The following is a 27,091-nucleotide window of genomic DNA, read 5'->3' as shown; positions in this document are numbered from 1 at the left end:
GAGTCGCAGGTAGATAGGATAGTGAAGAAGGCGTTTGGTATGCTTTCCTTTATTGGTCAGAGTATTGAGTACAGGAGTTGGGAGGTCATGTTGCGGCTGTACAGGACATTGGTTAGGCCACTGTTGGAATATTGCGTGCAATTCTGGTTTCCTTCCTATGGGAAAGATGTTGTGAAACTTGAAAGGGTTCAGAAAAGATTTACAAGGATGTTGCCAAGGTTGGAGGATTTGAGCTATAGGGAGAGGCTGAACTGGCTTGGGTTGTTTTCCTGGAGCGTCGGAGGCTGAGAGATGACCTTATAGAGGTTTACAAAATTATGAGGGGCGTGGATAGGGTAAATAGACAAAGTCTTTTTCCTGGGATCGGGCAGTCCAGAACTAGAGGGCATAGGTTTAGGATGAGAGGGGAAAGATATAAAAGAGACCAAAAGGGCAACTTTTTCACGCAGAGAGTGGTACGTGTATGGAATAAGCTGCCACAGGATGTGGTGGAGGCTGATAGAATTGCAACATTTAAGAGGCATTTGGATGGGCATACAAATAGGAAGAGTTTGGAGGGATATGGGCCGGGTGCTGGCAGGTGGGACTAGATTGGGTTGGGATATCTGATCAGCGTGGGCACGTTGGACCGAAGGGTCTGTTTCCATGCTGTACATCTCTGACTCTATGACCAGGTTAACACCCCAGCTAGGGAACCCTGACTGACAGATGTAAACAGATGAATATCAGAAGTTTTCTTTCCCAGTCAGAGCTGGCTCTGAGGAAGCAGACCAGTGTCAAGTACTATGCATGTGTAAATACTCTCCTGAAGAAATTTCCTCACCACAGTCGTCTTTGAGTTAAGATAAATTCTTGTGCCATTATGCCATTATTTGGGAAACTTGACTCGCTCGAACCTGCCGCCAAAGATTGGGCCCAGTATGTACAAAGAATGCATTATTTATTCCAGACAACTGACACTGGGGCAGATGAAAAGTAATGAAGATTTCTCCTGACAACTTGTGGACCAACAGATGGTTTTGATAATTAAGAGCCTAACATTTCCTGAGGCACCAGATCTTAAAACCTTTCAAGAATTCACGATTTAGTTAAGGAATATTATGACCCCATGCTTTTCTAATTCTGAGATGTTATCACTTTTACTCAGCAAGTTGAGAACCACGGGAATCTGTGTCGAGAATTTTGACAAGGTTAAGGCAACTGGCAGAGGGCATAACGCTTTAACTTAACCCTTAATGAAATACTGGGAGATTTGAATGTGGAATTAATGATGTAACCATGCAAAAGCACCTACTAGCTGAAGTCCAACTGGACTTCAAAGAGGCTTTGTCATTCGGAAATGCATCAAGTGGAGCATAAGAGTTAACAGTTATGTCGATGGAAGTGGATACCCTCGCCGGGTTGACTGAACTTGGGGGAGACCACTTGAATGTAGGCAATTGCATAGCCTCACTCAGGACATATCCTCAACAGAGGTATTCTCGGTCAGCCCACAGCAAAACCCCAAAACAAAGCCAAGTCTCGGCTGAACCTTTAACATTTTCTTCAGGATCGAGGCCGGCAAGCCAATTTAATCGCTGCCGATATGCAAGACAGCAAAACAAATCACACTAGGTCTGAATTAAGTAACAGAACTCATAGGCCAATATCCAGAGAGTGCACACCCTGAAAACCACACCTACATCTGGTTTAGAACAGTTAAATTGCTTAGCAACATCCAAATCAGAATCAATTAAATGTCTCTCTCTCTCTCTCTAAACCTTTCCTATTCATATATCCATTCAGATGCCTTTTAAAAATGTTGTAATTGTACCAGCCTCTAGCACTTCCTCTGGCAGCTCATTCCATACATGCACCACCCTCTACGTAAAAAAGCTGCCCCTGTGGTCCCTTTTATATCTTCCCCCTCTCACCCTAAACCTATGTCATCTAGTTCTGGACTCCCCCACGTCAGGGAAAAGACCTTGTCTATTTATCCTATCAATGCCCCTCATAATTTTATAAACCTCTATAAAGTCACCCCTCAGCCTCTGAAGCTCCAGGGAAAACTGCCCCAGCCTATTCAGCCTCTCACCATAGCTCAAATCCTCCAATCCTGGCAACATTTTTGTAAATCTTTTCTGAACCCTTTCAAGTTTCACAACATCCTTCTGGATAGTAAGGAGACCAGAATTTCACGCAATATGCCTGAAGTAGCCTAACCAATGTCCTGTATAGCTGCAGCATGACCTCCCAACTCCTAAACTCAATGCTCTGAACAATAAAGGAAAACATTCCAAATGCCTTGTTCACTATCCTATCTACCTGCAATTCTACATTCAAAGAGCTATGAACCTGCACTCCAAGGTCTCTTTGTTCAGCAACACTCATCAGGACCTTAGCATTAAGTGTATGATATGGGTCAAGTGCTGGTAAATTGGACTAGATTAGGTTAGGATAGCTGGATGGCATGGCTGAGTTCTCTGCTGTATATCTCTGTGACTCTTTTAATTGGTCACCTGTTCTAACGGAAATTGATACTGGCACAGCTGTATCAGTGATGGTAAGACCAGCTTTTAACTCTCGACTCCAACCTTTAAGTTTAAAGTAAGACTGCAGATAGACTGAAAACCTATGCTGGGGAACCTTTACAGATCAAGGGTACAACTTCGGTCCTGGTCTCGTATGAGAAGAAACTGGTTCAGTTACCACTGATTGTAGTAAAAGGCTTGGGTATAAGCCTGATGGGACAAAAATTGATTGAGAAAGATTCACCTTGATTGGCTCAACAATGTTTGATTAGAAAAATGGCTGCCCAAGTGAAGTCCTAATAAAATACCCCAGAAGGTTTTCAGAAGATCCAGGGGCTATTGAAGGAGCCAAGGCAACCTTGCATGTTGACCAGAAAACAATTCCAGGATTCTGCAAGGCCTGGCCAGTGCAAAGCTTGTGTGAGGTGGTTGCTGTCCTTCATGAAGCTGGACATGAGCTGTGCATACCTGCAATTGCAGATATATGAGGATTTCCAGAAGTATGCTACAATTAATACTCATAAGGCTTGTACCAATATACAAGACTGTGATTTGGGATATCATCAGTCTGTGCCATTTTTCAGTGGGCGATGAAGAACATTTTACAAGATCTACCCAGGGTCGCCATTTATCTGGATGACATGCTAATAACAGGAAAGACTAATAAAGAAAGAGTACTTGGAGAACTTGGACATAGTTGTTAGACATTTCTCCAAAGTGAGTATATACCTTAGAAGGGAAAAAAATGTGTTCCTGGCATACCAAGTGAGCTACTTGGGCTATAGAATCGACAAGACCAGGTTACACCTATTGGAAGATAAAGTGAGTGCAATCAAAAGGTGCTCCGACTCCCATGTCTGTACCAGAGCTTCGGTCTTTCTTTGGTTTGGAGGTGCCAGTGTTGGACTGGGGTATACAAAGTTAAAAATCATACACCAGGTTATAGTCCAACATGTTTACTTAGAAGCACTAGCTTTCAGAGCACTGCTCCTTCAGCAAATGCTTGTGAATCAGCTAAAACTTTGCCTCCATCCCTGGCACCTTAGATCTGCTATTGAAAAAGGGCAGCCTTGGAAATGGTTTTGTAGCCAGGACATAGCTCCCATCGTCACACAATGATCCCAAGAAAGATCTGGTGCTGACATGATGCCTCCCAGTACAGTTTTGGGTAGTGTTGACTCACAGATGACTTAACAGGGAGGAATGCCCAATAGTGTATGCTTCCCAGACTTTGATGCACAGCACAAGTACCATTGGATAAAGAAGGACGGTTCGGCAGTCGTCTTTGATATGAAAAAGTACTGCCGATACCTTTACAGATATAAATTTGTAACAAACCACAAACCCCTTCCAGGGCCGCTCAAAGAGGACAAGGCCATGCTGCCGCTGAACCCCCTTACCCCATAGCTTCAGGTTGATTTCAGCAGTAGCCTCTCATTCTAAATGTGTACAAGTTGCAACACTGTCCTGGAAGCCAAACAGCAACAGCGGATGCCATGAGCCACCTCCCATGGCAGATACACCACTGGTGGTGCCTCCAGTGGAAGAGTCCATTCTGGTTTTAAACTTTCTGGACACCCTTCCGGTCACTGTTGATACTATCAGACTGTAGACACAAAAAGATCCGGTCCGGTCAAATCTTAAATAGCTGGTAGCGATGGGGGAAATACAAGGGCCATCACAACCAGATTTTCTAGACCAGTGAGACCACACCACCAAACAGAATAGCCTCTTATTATGGGGAGCAAGAGTGACTGTCCCGAACAAAGGTTACTACCAATACTGGCTGAACTTCACCAGGGTGATCCAGGAGTATGCAAAATGAAAATGTTGGTGAGAAGTTATGTCTGGTGGCCAGGGCTGGATGCCAACATAGCCAGATTAAGACCATAAGACACAGGAGCAGAAATTAGGCCATTCAGCACGAGTCTGCTCTGCCATTCAGTTATGGCAGACATTTTTAACCACATTTTCCCACTTTCCCCCCATAAGTTCTTGATTGCCAACGGCATCAAAGGTTATCTATCACTGTTTTAAATATACTCAATGACCTGACCTCCACAGCCTTTTATTGCAATGAATTCCACAGATCCTTCACTCCCTGGTTAAAGATGTTTCTCCTCTCTGTTCTAAAGGGTCTTCCCTTTATTCTAAGGCTGTGCCTTCAGGTCCTCGTTTCTCCTGCCAACATCCACTCTGACCAGGCCATTCAGTATTCTGTAAGTTTCAGTCAGATCCCCCTCTGCAATCCTTCTACCCCACATAGGTGGGGGTAAAGCCCAAAGTGCCAAGGACAAAAATTACTGGTCGCCATTTGTGAGAATGGCTGGGTAAACCCCAGATTCGGTTTCACGTCAACTATGCCAGCCATTTCATGGGCTTAACATTCTTAATCATTGTGGACACCCACTCAAAATAATTGGACGTGCTTAGTGTTCATTTAGAAAACACAGAGACAATGACAGGCCATCATTTACCAGCAGTGAAGTAGAGTATTTCCTGAAGTTGAATGGCATTTGGTATATAAGGACAGTTCCATACCATCGATCATTCAGTAGTCTGGCAGAAAGAGCAGTCCAAACTTTGAAGGTAGGCTTAAAGAAACAACCTACGTGATATCAAACTACCACTGGTCCAATTTGATTATCAGACCATCCGTCATGCAATTACATGGATTGCTCAAGCAGAGTTGCTAATGGTTAAATCTGATCTTCCCCGACCTGGGGGGATTGGGTGAAATGACATCAGGAACACCAATACCAGACACACGACTCCTCTAAAGGTGAACAAAGTTTGTTGCCAATAACAGGGAAATGGCCCTGCATGGGGAAGAGGCATAGTTGACGTGAGGTCAAGCCCTGTGATGTACAAAGTTGAGTAAGGTGAGGCGGTCCTGAACAAGCATTTGGATGACATGAAAGCTGCAAGTTCACAAATGGGTCAAGGGCAAAACATAACTGGTCCCTCAGAACAGCCAGAAAGGCTGTCGGAACTTGTGGGTTCTCCCCCTCTGTTGCAGCCTCAACTCTTTTACTGCCTGAAGAGGAGGATGAATGTCTTCCAAGACACTCTGGTTCTAAGAGGCAGGTTACAGTCTGCCCATATCCAAGACTGAATCAGACCAGGGTATGTAAACACCCCAGGAGACGCTACAAGAAAAAGACAGGCCTATGCCCCCGGATTTAGAGAGGGAAGGATGTAACACTTGTTACAAGGTCAGCCAGGTGGTCCTCATGTAATGAGAGTTCCCTGATTGAGACTGTTAACCTGGTCCAAACAGAGATCCCTGGCTGACAGATATAAATAAGAGTACCCTCCCCTTCACTGTTTTGATCACACAGCACTGCCCTTTGATGTGAAGGGCAGTGTTTGTCACTGGCCACCCGGGTGTTTTCCTATCTTCCTGGTGGTGGAAATTGAATAAAGATTGGTGCACTTTGTGTCTTTCACTGTGTCTCACACCTGCACACACACACCATGGGTGCTGGGGAAAAAATAAGCACTACCGCACTTAGGTGGTAGTGTGGGGGTTAAAGGGGAAAAAAAAAAAAGAAAAAAAAAATATATAACCAGGAGACCCGGGTGTCCTTAAAAAAAAAAAAAAAAAATAATTAAAAAAAGGGAAGTGTCAAAAGAAGTTCCTTCTCAATTTAGTGCTAAATTTGCTGCCTCTAATCTTGAGATGATGCCATGTTGCCCTTGCTTCACCTGCCAGTGGAAACATCCTCACTACTTTTGTTTTATCCATTCCATACATTACTTTATATGTTTCCATTCTTCTGAATTACAATGAATATAATCCTGTGGGATATAGGTAAAACAGTGTTTTACTGTCCTCCTGCGAACATTGAACAGCGAAATTGAGTACTAACTTCAGCAAAAAAAAAAGAAAAAAGAAAAAAAAAATAAAAATAAATAAGAGTGTCCCTACCCTCCCCTTCACTGTTTTGATCACACAGCACTGCCCTTCGATGTGAAGGGCACTGCTTGTCACTGGCCACTCGGGTGTTTTCCTATCTTCCTGGTGGTGGAAATTGAATAAAGATTCGTGCACTTTGTGTCTTTCACTGTGTCTCACACCTGCACACACACACCATGGCTGCTGGGGAAAAAATAAGCACTACCGCACTTAGGTGGGAGTGTGGGGGTTAAATAAAAAAAAAAGGAACAGGAGGTGGGCGCTGCAGGGAGTGGAGTGCATTATTTCCCCCTCCAACTCTATTTTGATTTAGTAGAGAGAAAAAAAATAAATAAGAGTGTCCCTACCCTCCCCTTCACTGTTTTGATCACACAGCATTGCCCTTCGATGTGAAGGCACTGCTTGTCACTGGCCACTCGGGTGTTTTCCTATCTTCCTGGTGGTGGAAATTTAAAAAAATGAATAAATAAGAGAGTGTCCCTACCCTCCCCTTCACTGTGATCACACAGCAATGCCCTTTGATGTGAAAGGCACTGCTTGTCACTGGCCACTCGGGTGTTTTCCTATCTTCCTGGTGGTGGAAATTTAAAAAAATAAATAAATAAGAGAGTGTCCCCACCCTCCCCTTCACTGAGATCACACAGCAATGCCCTTTGATGTGAAGGGCACTGCTTGTCACTGGCAACTCGGGTGTTTTCCTGTCTTCCTGGTGGTGGAAACTGAATAAAGATTTGTGCACCTTGTGTCTTTCACTCTGTGTCACACCTGCACACACACACACCATAGGTGCTGGGGGAAAAATAAGCACTACCGCGGTTAGGCAGTAGTGTGGGGGTTTAAAAAAAAAAGATAAATAAATAAATAAATAAATAAATAAGAGTCTCAGAGGTTCTGCTCACTCTTGACAGCTGGCTTGTTCCAGCTTCCTCAGTGTCAACAGTATGCACGTGTAAACAAAGGGTGACTTGATGATGGGATACGACCGCAGTGAAATTATTTCATGGCCCTTATTTCAAAGTGGCTGGAGTACAAGAGTAGGGAAGATTTTGTACAATTGCAATAAGTGCTGGTGAGACTATATCTGGAGGACTGAGAGCAGTTTTGGTACCTTTAGTCAAGGAAAGAGATTATTTCATTCAAGACAGTTCAGAGAAAGTTCACTGGGATGATCCCTGATGCACAGAAATTGTCATATGAGCAAAGGCTAAATACATTGCACCTCTACCAATTCGGAGCTTAGAAGAATGAGAGGCAATCTCACTGAAACAAAGTGGATTCTTAAAAGGGGCTTGATAGAGTAAATTCTGAGAGGATGTTTCCCCTCAAGGGAGAATCTAGGGCCAGGTGTTTCAGAATAAGACAACAATTCTTTGCTCAGAGGGTTGTGTCTTGGAACTCCTTACCACAAAGAGCTGTAGGGGCAGAGTCCTTGTGTATAGTTAAGGCTGTAATAGATAGGTTCGTGAACATAGGAGAAGCATTGGTCAGGAAAGTGGATGGGAGAATGTCAGGCCAGCTATGTGTGGCTGTACTGTGCCTTTAAAATAAATTTGTTGAGTACTGTTTCTCTTGCAGAGAGATGGTGCCATGGTGGTGCCTCAATGTTTGCTTCAGAAGCAGCAGGTAAACAGTTTTGAGCTCAGAATTTTTTTTAAAAATTAGACAAAAGAACCAGAAGTGGGTCAAGTCAGGCTCACACAAATCCAGTTTATTTTCATTTAGGGTTTGGAGTTTGCTGTTGAAGCTGATAGATACAACTCGCTCTCTCTGCTTCAGCAAAGAGCTTGAGTTCGCTCTTTGACGCTAGATTATTTCTTTCAGTGTTCCTTTCTCCATAGCACATGAGGAAAATATGTTTTGCTGAATATGCTTTTGCCAAGGGTGTGTAATGGGATGATGCTATAGTGGAACACAGTCAGTGATTAGTAGGAGAAAGTGAGGACTTCAGATGCTGGAGATCAGAATCAAAACGTGTGGTGCTGGAGAAGCACAGCCAGTCAGGCAGCATCCGAGGAGCAGCAGAGTCGATGTTTCAAGCATAAGCTCTTCATCAGGAATAGTTAGTGATGAGTAGTTAAATAATACATTATTTATTACTTATTTCAATAGTTAAAGTTATGCCAATTCTTCTTTTTTGTTTGAATTTTAACTGTATTGTAAAAATAAAGTCTTTTGCTCCATGTTTTGTGGTAGACCAATTGAATCACATCTGGAACACAACATCTTACACTTGTCTTTACATAAAAAGTTAGGGTATAGGTGACCTTTCTGATATATTTTGATTTGGTCTGGTCCATAACATATGATCCGATTGAATGGTAGAGTAGGTAGAGGGGCCAAACAGCCTCTCCCTGGTCCTATTTCTTCTGGTATATAACTGAAACAAGGAAAGGCAAATAATCATGTATGGGATGGTGAGACAACTGAGGAGAAACAAAATTTATGTTTACGGAATTTGTGCCTGTAAACAAAATACTCAAATTGGTATTTCTATACAAAATTTTGATTCAATTATACCAACTTATGCCAACAGTATAATTCAGAATACAACATCATTGAGGTGTAGAGTCAGAGTTATACAGCATAGAAACAGACCCTTCAGTCCAATTCATCCAAGCTAATCAGCTATCCTAAACTGATCTAGTCCCATTTACCAGCATTTGGTATATATCTCTCTAAACCCTTCCTATTCATGTACTCATCCAGATACCTTTTAAATGTTATAATTGTACTCACCTCCACCACATCCTCTGGCAGCTCATTTCATACACGCACCACCGTCTGCATGAAAACACTGCCCCTCAGGTCCCTTTTAAATCTTTTCCCTTTCACTTTAAAACTACGCTCTCTAGTTTTGAGCTCCCCTACCCTGAGAAAAAGACCTTGGCTATTCATCTGATCCATTCCCCTCATAAAATATACATTTGCGCCAAAATAAAATTCACAATGATTCCATAAATGAAGAACTAAGGAACAGTATACAATAGGATGCTTCCTATATTCTATAATAAACCAAAAATACTTGGCACAAAATTTTTAAATAACAATCATTTGATGTTGATTTCAGGGTACTTTTTTGTTGTGCTTAACTGAAATGGTTATCTTTGGCTACTTATCGCAACAACACAGGTGGTTCTTCTATAACATGATGGCTGCATTCTTGTGCAACCCCACAATATAGAAAAATAATGCTTTAGAAACAGCGCTTAAAATGTTGGTGACGTAACTGTGTTACAGCCAGCACACATTTTAAAAGTTTGTGCTTTAGAAACATTGTCTCCAATTTGTCAATCACGTTACAGCAAATTCATGTTACTAGAACGTGCATTATAACAGAACAACCTGTGGCTTATTGGCATTTTCTCTGGTTAAAGAGAGTTATTAGTTGTTCCAAGACCAACCACTGCAGAAATACTATAACTGGTTCAAGGGAGAATTAATGGTTTGTTGAACAAAGGTGCTTGAAGGATATAGCAAGAAGATGGATCATTTGATCTAAGGAACAAGGCTATTTGAGTCTAACAACCTTTCCTCGTATTTAAATTTTTTTTTCCAAATCTCACAATTCAAATATGTGATCCCACAATAATGTAACAACATAAATAATCAAATACTTCATAATAATTTTGCTTGGATGCACTAAGTGAAGAGAGTACAACAGAATTTAATGAATGTCCAGAACTATTCCACATTATGTTATAGCCATATATGAATTAGGAAGGGTGTATTGACATGGATGTTGAATCAGTATGCAATGAAGTATCATTCGAGCATTCCACTGAATTGTGTGAAACAAGAAAATATTTAAAAGCACAATTGAATGGATTTCCGTGACACTTTAATACCTTCACACTAAAATTCCACATAACAGAAGAAAAGATCTGGCAAGATGCAACTCTAATACTGCATCAATTCTTTTAAATTAACAAAACAAAGATGCCATTGTACTCAAAGTTTTAAGAGATTCCACTCCCGCCCAAAATATTTTTATTCATAAAATTTGTAAAATTACATTCTAAAACATTTTGTCTTGAATATCAACAAAATTCAACTGATCTCCATGCAGCATGTCCACTCTACTCTACCCAACACAGTTGTAATAGTCTTAATATTTGTTATTACCTTTTATCCCACAGAGTAATGTAGACTAATTTTGCAATACTCTTAAGGGTTAACATCATCTCCAGTGGAAAGTGTTATTTAAAAAAGCCCGGGGGCTCATTTTTAATGAGCTGTAACTATTAAGTAATGCATAAAGGATACTAAAATTTATGGTGCATATAGCTATTATATAATGGTAAAAATCATTAAAAACTATTTTTCTTAATGTTCATGATGATCTGATCAGTAACTATGGAATTACTTTTAGAAACGTCAAAAACAAATCAAGTTAATTTAGACCTTTTAACTTGTGAACATTTGGTCTTTTCAAAAGGTCACTCAAATACACACACACTGCCTCAACAATTTGCAATCCCAGTGGTCAGTGCAATTTCATCAACCCAGTGTTACTGCAACCAACTGTTGTCACACTTCTGTTCAGTGTGACAACCCTCCTAGGAATACGAATGGGCTCAATATTTATATTCAAATAGCCAAACTTGCCAGCAATACCTAGCAGAATTTTTTCAAAGTTGTGAGAACATTTCCCAACCTTGCTGAACTGTGAGCTATTTACATTAGAATGGGAAAACTTTGGTCCATAGAAACCTTCGATTTGGCCCGCAGTCACAATGGATATTCCAACAGAATTAGTTCAATGTAAATTGTCCCATAATCTGTGGCTGCAGGAGAAAGTTTTTCTACGAGTGCAGCTGCCACACGAGCTCACACGAGGGAGACCTAAGAACAGCACAAGGCAAGTGGGAATTCAAAATTACTTACAATACTAGATTAATAGCAATTTTGATTTGCACATTGATTTCCCAAGTATCTACATGGAAATTAGAAAACTTCAATGTACTTTTCACTTAGGTTTTAGGACCTTTTCAAAAAAATCAAGTTAATACACAAATAGTTCTGCTCCTCTATTTTTCATATTTCTTCATCTGCAATGCCAGTTCTTGCTGGTGTCTTGGGTGCTGGTGCCTTGCCCAAGCAGCCTTTCTTCATATGTAGTACTGCACACTGTGAATGCTAGCAGATTGTTTGGTACTGTGGCCAGCCGCTCTCCTATCTAGAACCAATATGCTTTCATATAACATAATTCCTTTCTTCCCTGTTCTTCTAATGATATAGTAGTGCAGCACCAGCTGCTGTCTTGGTTTAGAGCAAATAATAGCCCAGACCAGAATTTTAAGCTGGGACCTTCAAGTCCACATTGGCACAGAAATAGACTGAAGAGTACCTTGAACAACTATAGTGATTATACATCTCTATTCTACAATAAAATTTAGCATTTGTGTCTCAGTCTTACCAGCTTTCTACATTAAGTGCCTAAAAGCCATATTTATAATATTACCAGAGAGGAGAAACTTCAGTTAAGTGGGAAAATAAGAGTACCTCAGGTGGTTATCCTTTGGGCAGAGAAGGTTAATCATAAATTTAATAAAGGTGTTCAAAATCAAGTAGGATACTGATTGGTAGGTAACAATTTCTCGAGCCAGATGGGTCAATAACCAGAAGACACAGATTTCAGGTAAATAACAAAAAAGTGTCAGCTAATAGCAGATTTGTACAGCAAGCAAAAAACTTTTCTTTCCTTTCTTCTTTCACGGGATGTAGGTATTACTGACAAGACCAGCATTTACTGTCCATGTCAAATGCACTTGAACTCAGTAGCTCACTTGGCCATTTTGAAGGGTAGTTAAGAATCAACCATGTTGTGGATCTTGAGTCACATGTAGGCCAGATTAGGTAAGGATGGTAAGTTGCCCCTCCTTAATAAAATTCAAGAACCAGATGAGTTTTTACTCAGCGTAGGTTCACAAGGTCAATTCCCGGAATGGCGGGACTATCTTACGCTGAAAGATTGGAGCAACTGGGCTTGTATATGCTTAGAAGGCTGAGAGAGGATCTGATTGAGACATATAAGATTATTAAAGGATCGGACACTCTGGAGGCAGGAAGCCTGTTTCTGCGGAACCAGAGGACACAGTTTAAAAATAAGGGGTAGGCCACTTGGAACAGAGTTGAGGAGAAACTTCTTCACCCAGAGAGTGGTGGGCGCATGGAATGCTCTGCCCCAGTAGGCTGTGGAGGCCAAGTCTCTGGATACTTTCAAGAAAGAGATGGATAGAGCTCTGAAGGATAGTGGAATCAATGGTTATGGGGATAAGGCAGGAACAGGATACTGATTGAGGATGATCAGTCATGATCATAATGAATAGTGGTGCTGGCTCGAAGGGCAGAATGGCCTACTCCTGCACCTATTGTCTATTTACAGGATAGTCTGCAATGGTGATGATGAAACAAACTTTCAATTTCACACCATTGAATTTAAAATGCCACCAGCTTCTGTGGAGGGATATGAAACCATGCCTACAGAACATTTGAAGGATTACCAGAAATTGTTGGAGAAACATAGTAGGTCTGGCAGCATCTATGGAGTAAAATCAGAATTAACATTGTGTCTGGTGACCTTTTACAGACCTGGAAGGGCTATCAGTTGTGACATTCCCACTACACCACTATCTCCTCTCAATTGATGTATAATTCAGTGATTGATAAGGGATTGAAATATAGAAAAGCCATAATACCTACATCATTTTCCAACCTAGATATGACTGAAAATCTCAACAAGCAAACTTGGAGAGTCTTTCCCTCAAATGGATGGATATTGGCAAATCATGCATTTTGAACAGTGATGTAAATTCAAGAGCGAATGGAAAAACAGAAATCCCATGGTAATTGTGACTCAATGATGGCACTCTTGCCTTTGAGTAAGATAGTTGTACATATAGATTCAACATTAAATGCTGTTTTGGATCTAATAAAGAGACTGACTGCACCTTTCTACATCAATTTTCTGGGTTTGTTCTTTGCTTCAGTTAATTTTCTCTGCCTGAAATAAACTATTCCCTAAGTACTCTGTGATCATGAAAAACAAAAAGAGGCAAATTTTTCCATCAATCACTGATCAGCATAGTGCTGCAAACAAGTTGCAGAGAGAGAGAGAATGCAAGAAAATAACAGAAAAATTTCCAAGATGAAGGTCCACTTCCAAAGAAAAGTACATCCAGAAATATTGAATGGGATGTAAGCTTTCTTGAGTGAATCTAAGTTCTCATTACGATCCAGAAGGACAAGGACATCAGGTAAATGGGAACACCACAATTTCCAAGTTCCCCTCCAAGCTAATCACCATCCTAGCTTGGAAATATATCACCACTCCTTCAATGTCACTAGGTCATGGAACTCCCTCCCTAATGCCATTATGGGTCTCCCTACACCAAAAGGCGACATCTCAGCACTACCTTCAAGGACAACTAGAGATGGATAATAAATGCTCACATGAATGACTTTTCAGCAAAATGTCAAATCCTAATTTTATATGGCTCCAATCTCTAAACAAACATTTTTAGTGCCAACATGCAATAAGTCTCACAACAGATCACAACTGCTCAGAGTTCAGTTCCTTCTTGAAGATTTCTATAAAAAGAACAACACTGATTTTAATACATTATAAACAGGAGTGACCAACTACATGGTTCATCCTAAGCTAAGAGGGCATGAAAATAAAAAGAACGTGGTTAGTTCTGTTAATGTAGTGCATCATTATGATGATTTTAATATTTATTTGCACCAAAGTATATTATTTCTTGAACATTTAAAAATGGCCCAGTACAATTTTCATACCCAAATGTGGTCCACCATCATAAATGTCCGACCACTCCGACTTACACGCTAATAAATTCAACACTTGCAGGGTTACTGGCATCACTTCAAAAATGGCTACCTTTTTCTAGATACATGAAAAGCTTTTACAATTATCCTCTTTTTAGCCAAATTGCGACATGCATGTGTTGAAATTTATTTGCCAGTTATAATACTGAATGTATAACCATGTGAAAACCAGTATACTATGTTTAAATAAGCTTTCCAAAATTTATAATTGAATTTTCTTTTCATGTTTATTTGTTTAAAGGTGGCAAAATCTGTTTAAAAATCTCAATAGAAAGTTGTTAAAGACATGGATTCATCTGTTATGGAAAGGGCACCTCACTAAAAAAAATTAAATCACTCATGAGAAGCAATTCTAAGAGGAAAATTTCTGCCATTGGCTTTTTAAAAGGAATAAACAAAAGACATGTTGCACAAATAGGTTTATTTTGCCTTCCACACGGTGTAATACCAAAGGTGGGAAAAAAAATCTAATATGCTTGACATCAATTTCCTGGAGAAGACCTCAAAGCTAATCTTTTGATCTAGAAGCACCAGAATCCAACAAATACAATTTCAAAAGGCAAGTTACAATGTTGTTGCTGCCAAGCCCAACTGTAAGATCACAGCTTATTGTAAGTCAAGCCGTTAGTAATGGTGGTTCAATTAAACTCTGAATTATCTGCTCCTCTCAGACATCTTCAAAAAGATTATTTGAGCATCGCTTCGACTAAACCAAACTGAAAGAAAAAATTATTTCCAAATTTTAGTAAATCATTATGCATACAACCCTGATACAAGAAAATCCCCAGCAATCTGCAACTCTGATTTGTAATCCAATATTAAATTTGTATACACTCAGTGCTATCACAGTTGCACAAGAAATGTAGAAACTGGAAGCAAAAAGTGACTTCATTAAGAATACTTTTTCACTGACATTTAATATTCTCGTGCAAAGTTAACAGCATAACTTAAAAATTTGCTCAGAAGGCAAATTTCAATATGACGATTTCTGAATGTGTTGAGTTTAATAGTATTTCTATTCCTAAACGTTGTTTCAAATGTTAACTATAAAGATTATGTACTCAAATGTATTCTAAGCCAGTAACAAATCTGAAACAAAAGGACATTAAATCTTGCAAGATTAATGCTTGGTTGGTTTGTTAGCAACATTTTAACCACAAATCTATCAATACTTACTGTGTAAAGATCTTACAAAGTGTTCATACGGAATAAAGCTCTCTACTATTATTATGCCACATGGTTGGTCTAGCAATGGGTTGCTAAATAAAATGCAGATTTTAATGGTTTCTATATATACTAAGATCTTTCCAAGTGCATAAAAAAAAACTGAACTGTAGCTAAAATTACGCCAGCGATATAAAACGTTCTGAGGAGACTGGAGTTACTGGGATAGCCTTTTCTGCTCCAGTAAGTAAAGGGAAGATTTAATTTTTTTTTAAACACTATGAAAAGGTTTTATAAAGGTAAATAAAGTAAGATCATTCATTTTGGTTTGGGATCAGTTTTAAAGGAGTCACCAAGTTAAAATCATTCCTAAAAAGGGAAAGAGAAGCATTTCTGATCATAGCAAATTAGTCTTTCACAGTTAAAACACAGGCCCAAGCACTATAAAGAAAGGATAAATATTTGAAGTACAGGAAGACAGTGCTTGAGGAATTTAGATTAGATTAGATTCCCTACAGTGTGGAAACAGGTCCTTCTGCCCAATAAGTCCACACCGACCCTCCGAAGAGTAATCCACCCAGTCCCATTTCCCTCTGGCTAATGCACCTAACACGATGGGCAATTTAGCATGGCCAATTCACCTAACCTGCACATCTTTGGACTGTGGGAGGAAACCCATGCAGACACAGGGAGAACGTGCAAACTCCACACAGTCAGTCAGTTGCCCAAGGCTGGAATCGAACCCGGGTCCCTGGTGTTGTGAGGCTGCAGTGCTAACCACTGAGCCACCATGCCACCCAATTTCAGTTGCCGGTTCTACCGAAGTGATTACAGATGGAGTGTACCTAAAGATCATTTCCTTGTTGTACAAACAAATGTAATAATATTTAAAACTGACATTTTTTTTGATTTCAAACAAATTTAAAGCTTTCAAATTATAATTATCTAGTGATGGATACAGCTCACTGTAGTATTACATCCTATAAAGCAAAGTATTTTAGGTTTCATGCCTCTGCCAAATTTATTGGTCTCAGCTTCTTGACATGTCTCAGTGGTTTTAGAGTTCAGAATTAAAAAAAATCAAATGAGCATCCTGCTTAGATAGTTAACCTATATTTCTACTGGAATGTGCAACATTTCAAAGGAAAAAGGGGGGGCTCGAGCTTTGAAAACATGAAAGAAGGACAGTAACTGTTTTATGTATTGCTGTTCTCATCTTAGTTAACCTTACAATTCAAATTGCATTTTTTCCCCTTCCTATCTTGCGTTCACTAGATGTTTTTTAATTGAAAACTCCTCTATAAAATAGTAATTCTTTTGCTTCTGGATTTCACTTTCAAAAATCATTTCTTAGCAAATATGCACATGCAACTTCCGTTTGCAGATCTGACTTAATAAAGAAAAACTACAGAATTATTGAACCCACTTGGCAGAATAGCAACAGTTATTACAAATAAGATTAAAGAAAATGATCACTTTTATCCAAATACAAAACATGGGAACCAAATAACTACCTATTCCATAAAACATTATTGTATCATGGTATTTAATAACATACATAAAATTCACACAGGAAAAAGTAAAGACTGCTGATGCTGGAGCATCTGCAGTCCTCACTTTCTCCTAGTTGATTTTAACCTTACTGCGAAGCCTCTTCCAAGGATGCCTACCTTGAAGAAGTTCTCTTCCTCTTTCCACAAGGATCTTAGTAAATCCCTCTCTCACTGCACCCCCCCCAGGTCATCTCCTCTGCCCTGAAGCTTTTCAGCCATGTCCTGAAGCAGACTTGCTACCACAGCCACATCTCCTTCCTCAGTACTTGCCTATGGAACCGACTGGTTCCACATGGACTCCGGACTACATTCAAACCAACACAATTTGGACCTGAACAGGCTAATTTCTGATGAAGGGCTTATGCCCGAAACGCCAATTCTCTTGCTCTTCAGATGCTGCGTGACCTGCTGTGCTTTTCCAACACTCTCAATATAAAATTCACACAGTGCACGACAGGCAGAAGTGCTCCTTTCCGTGTACATGTTTGAAAGGGGTTGATTAAAATGTACCTACATATGATAACATGGCTTTCATTTCCTCATCACTGCGTACTGTGATTCGATCACCATCTTCATCTTCATCTTTAAAAATAAAAATACATTGCAAACATTATTTAGTTAATCAATACTAACAGCAAGATATAGAAAATAATACTTTAGAATAGATAAGACATTAATTAAACAGAAGTTAGAATGACACAGCTAACTCCACACAGCTAATACAGTTTGCATTACATTATATGAATCTTGCAGAGCTTTATTTGATTGAAAATTATATATATTCTCCAGGTAGGTAATATTGGAAGACAGTAGGGTCACATGAATCTACAATACAATCTGAACTACTATTGTATGTTTGGTTTACAAAATGTTTTCATTCCATTGTAATTTGCAAACATATCTAATCTGTCTAATACAGTTGATACAAACTGTACTTTTGTAAGACTTGATAATTTAGCATCTTAAGTAACTATTCCACAATTTTATATGTTACCATTTACATTCAAATCAATACTTGCAAGTGTTACAAATCCAAAGTTTCAAAGGAGAGGTTTCATGATATCTAATAGTTATTAACGCACAGAGTTACAAACATGAACTTGTATTCAAATCACTAAAACATCACAACACAACAAATGCGATAAAGTCTCATCAGAATTAACTTATTCCAATGTGTACACACTGAACATAGAACAGTACAACACAGGAACAGACCATGAATTTTATGCCAGTAGCTGACATCAACAAATGATAAAGGAAATTGGAATATCCATTCTGAACCTGTATCACAATTATTTTGAAAGAGGAATATCCAGCAGTAATTTAATAGATTTCTTAACAACTCAATGCCAATCTAAAATAAAATTAAATAGCATAGGGTCATCCACTGTGGTTCATATTGTACTCGCAATTAACTGCAGTTTTCACAGTGTGGCAAAATATTTCACTCCAGTTAAAATGATGTCACTAGATAGGAATTAAAGGGAAGCCATACAGTAGAATCAATGTTCAGGTAAATACACAAACTGCCACAAATAAGCTCAAGTGGTCAATCATCAGAATTCATGACTACACCCCTTAATTCTCCAGCACCAACTCAACAGTCAACTTATATAGTGTCAGCACATTTTCCAAAATGCTATTCAAGGTGAGTTGAAAAATGTTGTTACGTGCAACACACTACGCAATACACTGTATGATGGTTAAGTTGTTACCCTACTCCTAACATTCTTACAATAATGGAGAAGTGCCTCAAAATGCAAATATAGTTCATAGGTGTATGATTTTTCCATGTGTATCATTGCAGTATTCATGAATGGAGGCGTCATTTATTCAAATTGCAATGAGGGTGGCTTTGAAGTCCTTTCCTTTCTTTTAGCTTTATTTGTTGCATTCTTTGTCACCATGTCCTCTCTTCCCTCCTCTCATTCCAGTGGGTCTCTTTTCTTTCCAATGTGGCAGTTAGAATGACTATTATTCGGCCATTTGTGCTTTCTAATCACTTAGGCTACTGGTAGTGCAGATTTTCTCCCACAACATTCCAGGCCCCTCCCCCCTATTGTATAAATGCTGCCCCCTCCACACTTCACATCAGCTCTGATGAAGAGTCATCTACACTCAAAATATCAGCTTTTTCTCTCTATAAATGCTGCCTGCCCTGTGATTTTTCCAGCATTTTTTATTTTCATTACAGATTGGGCATCTGCAATAATTTGCAGGCCTTGGGGTCCAGTAGAGAGGTGATGCGGTGAGAAAAGTAGTGGTGGAGTATACTTAAAGAGAGTAGCAGTACTGTACAGTTTTATGGCATTTGAAAGGTAGTACTGGTATGTGGAAGCACCAAGATGAAGCTAGTGGGATACTGGAGTCCTTGGGGAATGATAAATGCTCAGTAGTAAACAGCATTAAAGAGAGACACCCATAATGTAAGCAATGTGTTGGAATAGGTTTGAAATTCTGAATCAATGGGAGAATGATACCAGAAACCTGGCTTAGTGTAACAGGAAGGGTTCCTAAGCATGAGAGCAGCAGTACCAAGATGATTATTTTGGAATATGGGAAGAATGCTTAAGGCGAGGCGCTGAAGGGGTTCGGTTTTAACATCTGCGAATAATGTACTGGGATATGGCACTGGTGAAAGGGCAATATCAGGGAGAAAGGTATGGGTGTTAGATATGGGACAAGAAACCTTCTGTTTAAACAATGTAGTAGGAGGAAAGCCACATGAGCAAATCAATAAATGCTCTGCAGAATTGAAAATTCTTGCAGTGAGGAAACAGTACCAAAGAGATTTAAAAAGCATGATAATATTTAGTCATTCAAGGGTTCATCTCAATGGGAATTGGCTTTTGTACTATAGTTCAAAGATAACAATTTGCATACGCATCCCTGTACTACCTGTTCTGGAGACATAAGGAGCAACACTCAAATAAAGTTCAATATTTTTAGATAACAGAAAAATGTGACTCACTACCGTTACAGAAAATGATACAACAAGGTGTTTTATACATAAAGGTTTACCCTCTTTGGACATGGATATGGAAGCAAAATACTTGCTTGGAATTTGTTCAATAAATCTTTGGCAACAAGCAATGAGGCCTGTCCCAAGATTACCATGTGCTAACTTCTTAAATCAAACTTAATGTTCATGTGGAGGAAACCTGGAATGAGGGAAAGGTGCTTTGGGGAAGCACAGTGGCTCAGTAATTAGCATTGCAGCCTCACTGCACCAGGGACCCAGGTTCGACTCCACCCTGTCAGTGTGGAATTTACATATCTCCCTGCACCTGTGTGGGTTTCCTCTGGGTGCTCTGGTTTCCTCCCACAGTCCAAAGATGTGCAACCTAAGTGGGCTGGCCTCACTAGATTGCCCCATGGTGCCAGAGGATGTGCAGGCTAGGTGGGTTAGCCATGGAAAATGCAGGGTTACAGGGTTAGGGTTGGGGGGTGGGTGTGGTCGAATGCCCTTTTGAGGGTCGATGTGGACTCGACGGACCGAATGGCCTGTTTGCACACTGTGTAGGGATTCTATACATGTTTTTTTTTAAAGTGCAAGTCAGTGCTGTGCTCTGAACCACCCCATCCTATGAATGCATGAATACAAAATGAAGTTGGACTTCCCACAGCACATCTTTCCAAATATTTTCCCATGGTGATCCCAAATTGAGGCTTGAAAATTGCTGCAAGCCCTCAGGAAATGGGTAGAGGATATCCAAGAGCCATGGCCGCTTCAAAGTTGCAACTCCAAAATTTCAGCTTGTGAACCCACTTGGGATCCGGAGCCCAACTTTGGGAGGCCTGGTCTTACAGCTTAGATTTCTAAAATTCACAAATTACAAAACAGTGTACATATTGCAGAACAATCACGAAGTTGTATCCAATTAACAGATACTTCGTAAGTTTTAAAATTCTTAAACATATGTAGTAAGTTAAAATATTATTTCAATGGTATGTTGCATAATCAAGCACTATTATTTAAGCAACCAAAACAAATAACATCCTTTGCCAAAACATGTATTTTTAAAAGAAACTTTCATAGGTGTGAACTCGCTGGTAACAGCAACATTTTCTTGTACATCTTTATTTACCCAGCAAGCCATTTTCTTGAACTATTATAACCTGTTATATGTATACTCAGTGTTATTAGGAAGAGAGTTCCAGATTTTCTCCATGGACAGTGAAGTTTGGTGAAGGTTTAAAATCAGATTGGTGCATGACAGAGTTATCAGATTTTGAAGATGCTGAAAGCAACTTGGTGAGTTGCTACAGTGCATCTTGTACATGGTACACACTGCTGCTGCTCTACAGTGGTCAACGATGCAAATTTTTAAACTGATACATGGAATGTTCATTAAGCAGACTGCTTTGTCCTGTAGGCTTTTCCATTGAATGAATTTCGATAAAGCCTGCAGAATACCAGACATTAAAACAAAATTAACTAAAATAAAACCAGAAGCTGATTAATGTGTATTTCTATAATTTGGATTTATTTTACACATTAAGCAATAATTCACTTACATTCAAACGCTGTGGTTGTCGTGTCTGGCAACACCTGACCAATAACATCCTAAAAACAAGAAACAAAATTGGTAATTCTGAAACAGATCTCAGAAGATTTTACATTCAAAGATAAAGTAAAATACATTTTAAAAATCAGGTAAATAATTTGTTGCCTTCGTCCATACATAAATGTTGACTGTTTACTCCCAACATGTACCAGAGTAACCTGAAGATGCCTTCATATCTCACTTTAGCCTTCTTTAAATAATGTGTGACCTGTCCTCTCACTCCCACCTCCCAAATCCCTAGAATACATCTCTATGACTCTATAATCATGACTGAAATCAGTAACTCAGGATATAAAGCAAAGACCAAAACTTGCATCTTATATTTCTGATGGCCTACTGCATGGTTTCTAGAATACAGTCTTAGTTGGAACTCCCACAGCTAGCTTTAGCAATGCAGGGTTTGTATTTTATATATGTATAATTAATACTGAATCTGTGCAGCAGTCTGTACACAAAACCTTTTTTGCTTTTCCATTAGAATACTCTATTCCTGAACCACTATAGCCCATCTGTTATATCCATACTGTTACTACAGTGGTTGTGGGGGTGGGTGGGGACGGGAGAAGAGAGGAGTTCCAGGATTTTCTCCACAAACAGTGATGTTTGGAGAAGGTATGAAATCAGGTTGGTGCATGACAGAGTTATCAGGTTTTGAAGATGCTGAAGGTGGCTTGGTGAGTTTCAATAGAAAAGATCATTAACTTATTTATCTTTTGCTGTGAATTAAGACAGAAGAATGTGAGGCAGGTGTTGCATAGTTCACAAAAATAATGAAATATAATAGCAAAATCAGCCAAGGCATTAATGTGAATTAAATTAAATAAAAACAAACGGAACTAACAAGAAATCAAATAAAAAATCATCAACATGACAAAGTTAGGAATAAACTCTAAGACATAATTATTTTGGTTTTAATGTGATAAGCTAACAAGAATAATCAGAAAAAAAAGGAAATGGTACTTCGTAGATTTTTTGTGTATCCTTATCTATTGATGCTGATTTAAAGGAAATGTCTCTTTGGATTACTTTGTCAGAGTTTGTAATCAGTGTGTCATTTTACTCATTCTTCAGAGAGATAAGGATACTAGGTCAATTCTGTTGTTAATTTGTGAAAAAGATTTTAGCATTGCCATTTAATAAGTTAATTTTTGTCCTCATTAACATGTAACACTGAAACACTGGAGCAAGAGTAGATCATTCAGCCTGGACCTTGGCCATTTAAAATGTACATAGCTGTTCCATCCACTTCACTGCAATGCTCCACATTATCTCCATGCCCCATTACATCACTGGTATTTAGAAATATGTCAATCTCTCCTTTAAACATGCTCAATGACTGAATATCCATAGCTTTCTAGGGTAAAATATTCCAATTATTCAAAATCCTGAGTAAAAAAAAAAATCATTTCAGTCCTATTGCAAGCCACTTAGGAAAATTAGCTGATTCTCATGTCTCAGCACTGGCATTGATTAATTAACTAACTTTTGTGGCAAAGTATGCAAAGTCCCCAATTTAGCTGTCAGATAGAATCAGGTTAACAGATAACACCAACCAGGTTCCCATAATTATTGAGAACTACTGCTTGTTACAAGTAAGTAGGTTCTAGCACAAGTGAAAAAAAAACTACGAGTAGAGGTAAAAGAAAAATTGGGAAACACAGTTCAATAGCACCATCCGACAGGGTTTAATGATATGTTCCTTTTATTTTCCAAGATCCTCTGTTCTTCAAACCCCTTCCATCAGGTTTTGTCATTTCTATGCAGGAGGAACATGGCAATTTGTACACTGATTAGCAAATCTCTTAATTACTGGTTAAAGCAACAGTTAATAGCAAATGGTGGGAGAAAATAACTGGCTTTATTCAGGCTACAGGTACTTGTACAGCAGAGAAAGGAGAGATACTGAATCTACTCTTCCAGCAATCTGGAGGCTTCTCATCCTTGATTGTAAACTCACAAACCGGCTCCTGGGCAGATGAACAATCTGTGTTTAGGCTGATGACTTCTGGCAGCCACATCTGCACAAACCAGCTACTTGTTGCCAACCAACTCTCTCACTGCGGACATACATCACATTTCTATGTTATTTTATCTCACCCCTCCACCCCCCTCTCCTTGCAAAGCAACAATGTAAACACAATCCAGTAACTTGTTTGAAAAGCTAATAATTCCTAAAAACAGTATTTTTCATTTTAGTTCACAATCAAAAAATGAAAATAAGAAGAAGATACCATCTTAACAATTCCAAGTGGTATGCCTTTTATTTTGTGCCCTGGCTCTAAATTCTAAGATAGGGGAATCATCTTATTTGCATTTATCCAGTCCATCCTTTTAAATATTTTGTACATTTCAACGAGCTCATTGCCCATTCTTCAAAACGCGAGAGAATACAGGATCAGTTTCCCCAATTTCTCTCCACGGTTGTGTTATCCCAGAACAAGTTTGAGGAACTTTCATTCCTGTACTGCAATATTTGCCTTCCTTAGATAAGGAGACAAGAATTGTGAAGTAATTCAGGTGCAGTCTAATGAAAGATCAATGTAGTTGAACAAAGACTTAAGTACTCTTGTACTCAAATTATCTTGCAATGAAAACTAACATACTATTAGTCTTTCTAATTGTTTGCTACATCTCTATGCTGGTCTTCAGTGACTTACTGACATGGACACACAGAGTTCTTTGTATATCTTCACTTGCTCATCTCTTACCATTTGGACATCCTCATATTTCCCCATATAATATTCCATTTGCTATGTTCTGTCAGTAAGAGTGTACAAATCCTCTTGAAGCCACTTCATGTCTTCCTCACATCATACATTCCCACCTAGGTTTGCATCATCTGCAAACTTTGAAATATTACATTGAGTCCTTGTATCCAAATTCATTGTTCTATTTTGTGAACAGCTGGGGCTCCAAGTACTGATCCTTGCAAAACTTACTAATCATGGCTTGCCAACATGAAAACGACCTGTTTATTCTTATTCTTCATTTTATGTCCATTGCCCAATCCTTAGTTTCAGCCAATATATTAAAACATCTAGAATAGGTGTTAATTTTGCTAATCAACCTTCTGCAGGGGATTTTATCAAATGACTTCTGAAAATCCAAGTTTATTTTGTCCACTGAGTCCACTTCTTCATTTCTGTTATTAATAGATTCCAAAAGCTCCAAAAAAGTTGTCAAACATAATTTCCCATTCACCAATCCATGCTGACTGTGCCCAATCAGATTGCTTCTGGTTGCAATCCCATTGGTGGTACTGCAAACATTGGTGTAATGCATACTTTCAGTATTCTTGAAGTGTACTTGTTTGCTATCAGTGCCAAAGTCTTTTAGTAAGTTCCAAGTTAAAAGCATGAAGATCCAGAGAAGACTAACACTTTTGCTCCAGGATTGAGATAATGAAAAGCTCACTAATTAATCAATTTTCTTAAAGGATCACTCCTCGGAACATGAGAAGCATGAGCAAGAGTATTCCTCTCAATGCATAATTCCCCTCTCTCCCCATACCCCTTCAGTGCCTTTAGTATCCAGAACCTTATGGTTTGTTTCTTAAATATATTAAGTGACTTGCCCTCCACCACCTTATGTGGAACAGAATTGCCCAAGATCACATCTTCTGAGTTCCAGGGAAAAGAAATCCCAGCCTATCCAGCTTCTCCTTACAACTTAAACCTTCCAGTCTCAGTAACATACTTATAAATCTTTTTTGCACCCTTTCCAGTTTGATAACATCCTTTCTACAGCAGGGAAAACAGAATTGTACATAGTACTTGAAATGTGGCCTACTAATGTCTTGTACAACCACAATGACATCCCAACTCCTTTACTCAATGCTCTGACTGATGAAGGCAAATATGCCAAACTCCTCCTTCACCACCCTATCTACCTGTGACATCTCTTTCAAAGAACTATGTACCTGCACCCCTGGGTCGCTCTGTTTGACAATGCTCCCAAGGACCCTACCATTAACTGTGCAAGCCCTGCCCTGCTTGTCTCACCAAAATGCTACACCTCACGTTTGTCTGAATTAATCTCCATCTGCTATTCCTCAGCCCACTGGCCCAGTTGGTCAATATTCTATTGTACTCTTAGATAACCTCCTTCACTGTCCACTACACGACCAATTTTGATGTCATCTACAAACTTACTAATTGTACCTCCTATATTCTCATCCAAGTTGTTAATATACCTGACGAACAACAGTGGACATGATTTTCCACACACAAAGCCATGCTGACTATCCCTAATCAGTTCTTGCCTTTTCAAACGCATAAATCCTGTCTGTCAGAATCCCTCCAACAACTTGCCCACCACTGACATCAGGCTCACGGATCTGTAGTTACCCGGCTTTTACTTGCATACTTGGCTGTTAATGATACAAATCTCTCTGCTAAGGGCCCCTCAATTTTTTCCCTAGAGTCTAATGATATCCGTGAATCCATTGTTGATTGTTGGGAAAATCCATCTGGTTCACTAATGTCCTTTTAGGGAAGAAAACTGCCAATCTTCCCTGGTCTGGCCTACATGTGACTCCAGACCCAAAGCAAATGTGATCAACTCTTAAGTGCCTTCTGGACAAATTAAGGAAGAGCAAAAAATGCTAGCCTAACCAGTGATGTCCTCATCCCAAGAATGAATGAATTTTTTAAAAAATCCATGGAGAGAAAGCAAGCCAACATTTCAAGTCCGATGAAGAGTCATCAGCCATAACTGAATGGTGAAGCAGACTCAATAGGCTAAATGGCCTAATTCTGTTCCTATATCTAATCAGTGTAATAGAAAATATAGACACCAATGGGTAAGCAATTAAAATCAGGAACTCTCAAGAATTGGAGGAGTTCCAAACTTAAGTAAAAATGTTCATTTCTCAGATTAAAATGTTTGAAGAAATGGCAATGTCTGCATGTTGCTTAATTATTTTTTGTAACAACTGAATATTCTAAATCTGAGGGAATTTAGTATGAGGCAGTGATTTGATTAATATTTTCAAGGCATCAAGGGAAATAGGTAAGAAAGAGAGAAGCTATCAATAATCGGAATAGAAGTCATGGAGAAAAAAATTTACTGGAATTTCTGCAATGAAATCAGGAAACAGGTCTACACAACGATGAAAGAAGTCAGATCTCTCTTCTGAAAACAGTTGATGATACTAGATCTATTATTAATTTTAAATGTAAATTAATAGTTTTGTAAATAAACACATTGAGGAGTGAATGAAGGTAAGTAGTTAAGTTGGACATTGCTCATGATGTCACTTAATGTTGTAAAGGGCTCAAAAGGCTAAATGGTCGACTCCTGTAAAACCAACCCAATTGAATGAGTTTTTTGAAGAAGAAACAAAGAAGATTGATGAGGGCAGAGCAGTAAATGTGATCTATATGGACTTCAGTAAGGCATTCGACAAGGTTCCCCATGGGAGACTGATTAGTAAGGTTAGATCTCATGGAATACAGGGAGAACTAGCCATTTGCATACAGAACTGGCTCAAAGGTAGAAGACAGAGGGTGGTGGTGGAGGGTTGTTTTTCAG

General features: G+C 39.1%; 1 protein-coding gene across 5 annotated transcripts in view; it reads right to left on the bottom strand.

Moving 5' to 3' along the window:
• The window catches only part of map2k5 (mitogen-activated protein kinase kinase 5), a 274,682-nt gene that overhangs the window by 242,673 nt on the left and 4,918 nt on the right, over nucleotides 1-27,091 (bottom strand). For all 5 annotated transcript variants that reach the window (XM_043677181.1, XM_043677180.1, XM_043677182.1 and 2 more), the window contains exons 2-3: nucleotides 21,510-21,558; nucleotides 17,506-17,573 (exon numbers count right to left, since the gene is read on the bottom strand). In XM_043677181.1, the coding sequence (XP_043533116.1) occupies nucleotides 17,506-17,573; nucleotides 21,510-21,558 (117 nt within the window). The remainder of the gene's footprint in view (nucleotides 1-17,505; nucleotides 17,574-21,509; nucleotides 21,559-27,091) is intronic.

Source organism: Chiloscyllium plagiosum, chromosome 36, assembly GCF_004010195.1.
Source record: "Chiloscyllium plagiosum isolate BGI_BamShark_2017 chromosome 36, ASM401019v2, whole genome shotgun sequence".
Taxonomy (NCBI): domain Eukaryota; kingdom Metazoa; phylum Chordata; class Chondrichthyes; order Orectolobiformes; family Hemiscylliidae; genus Chiloscyllium; species Chiloscyllium plagiosum.
This window is presented reverse-complemented; position numbering and strand designations above follow the sequence as displayed.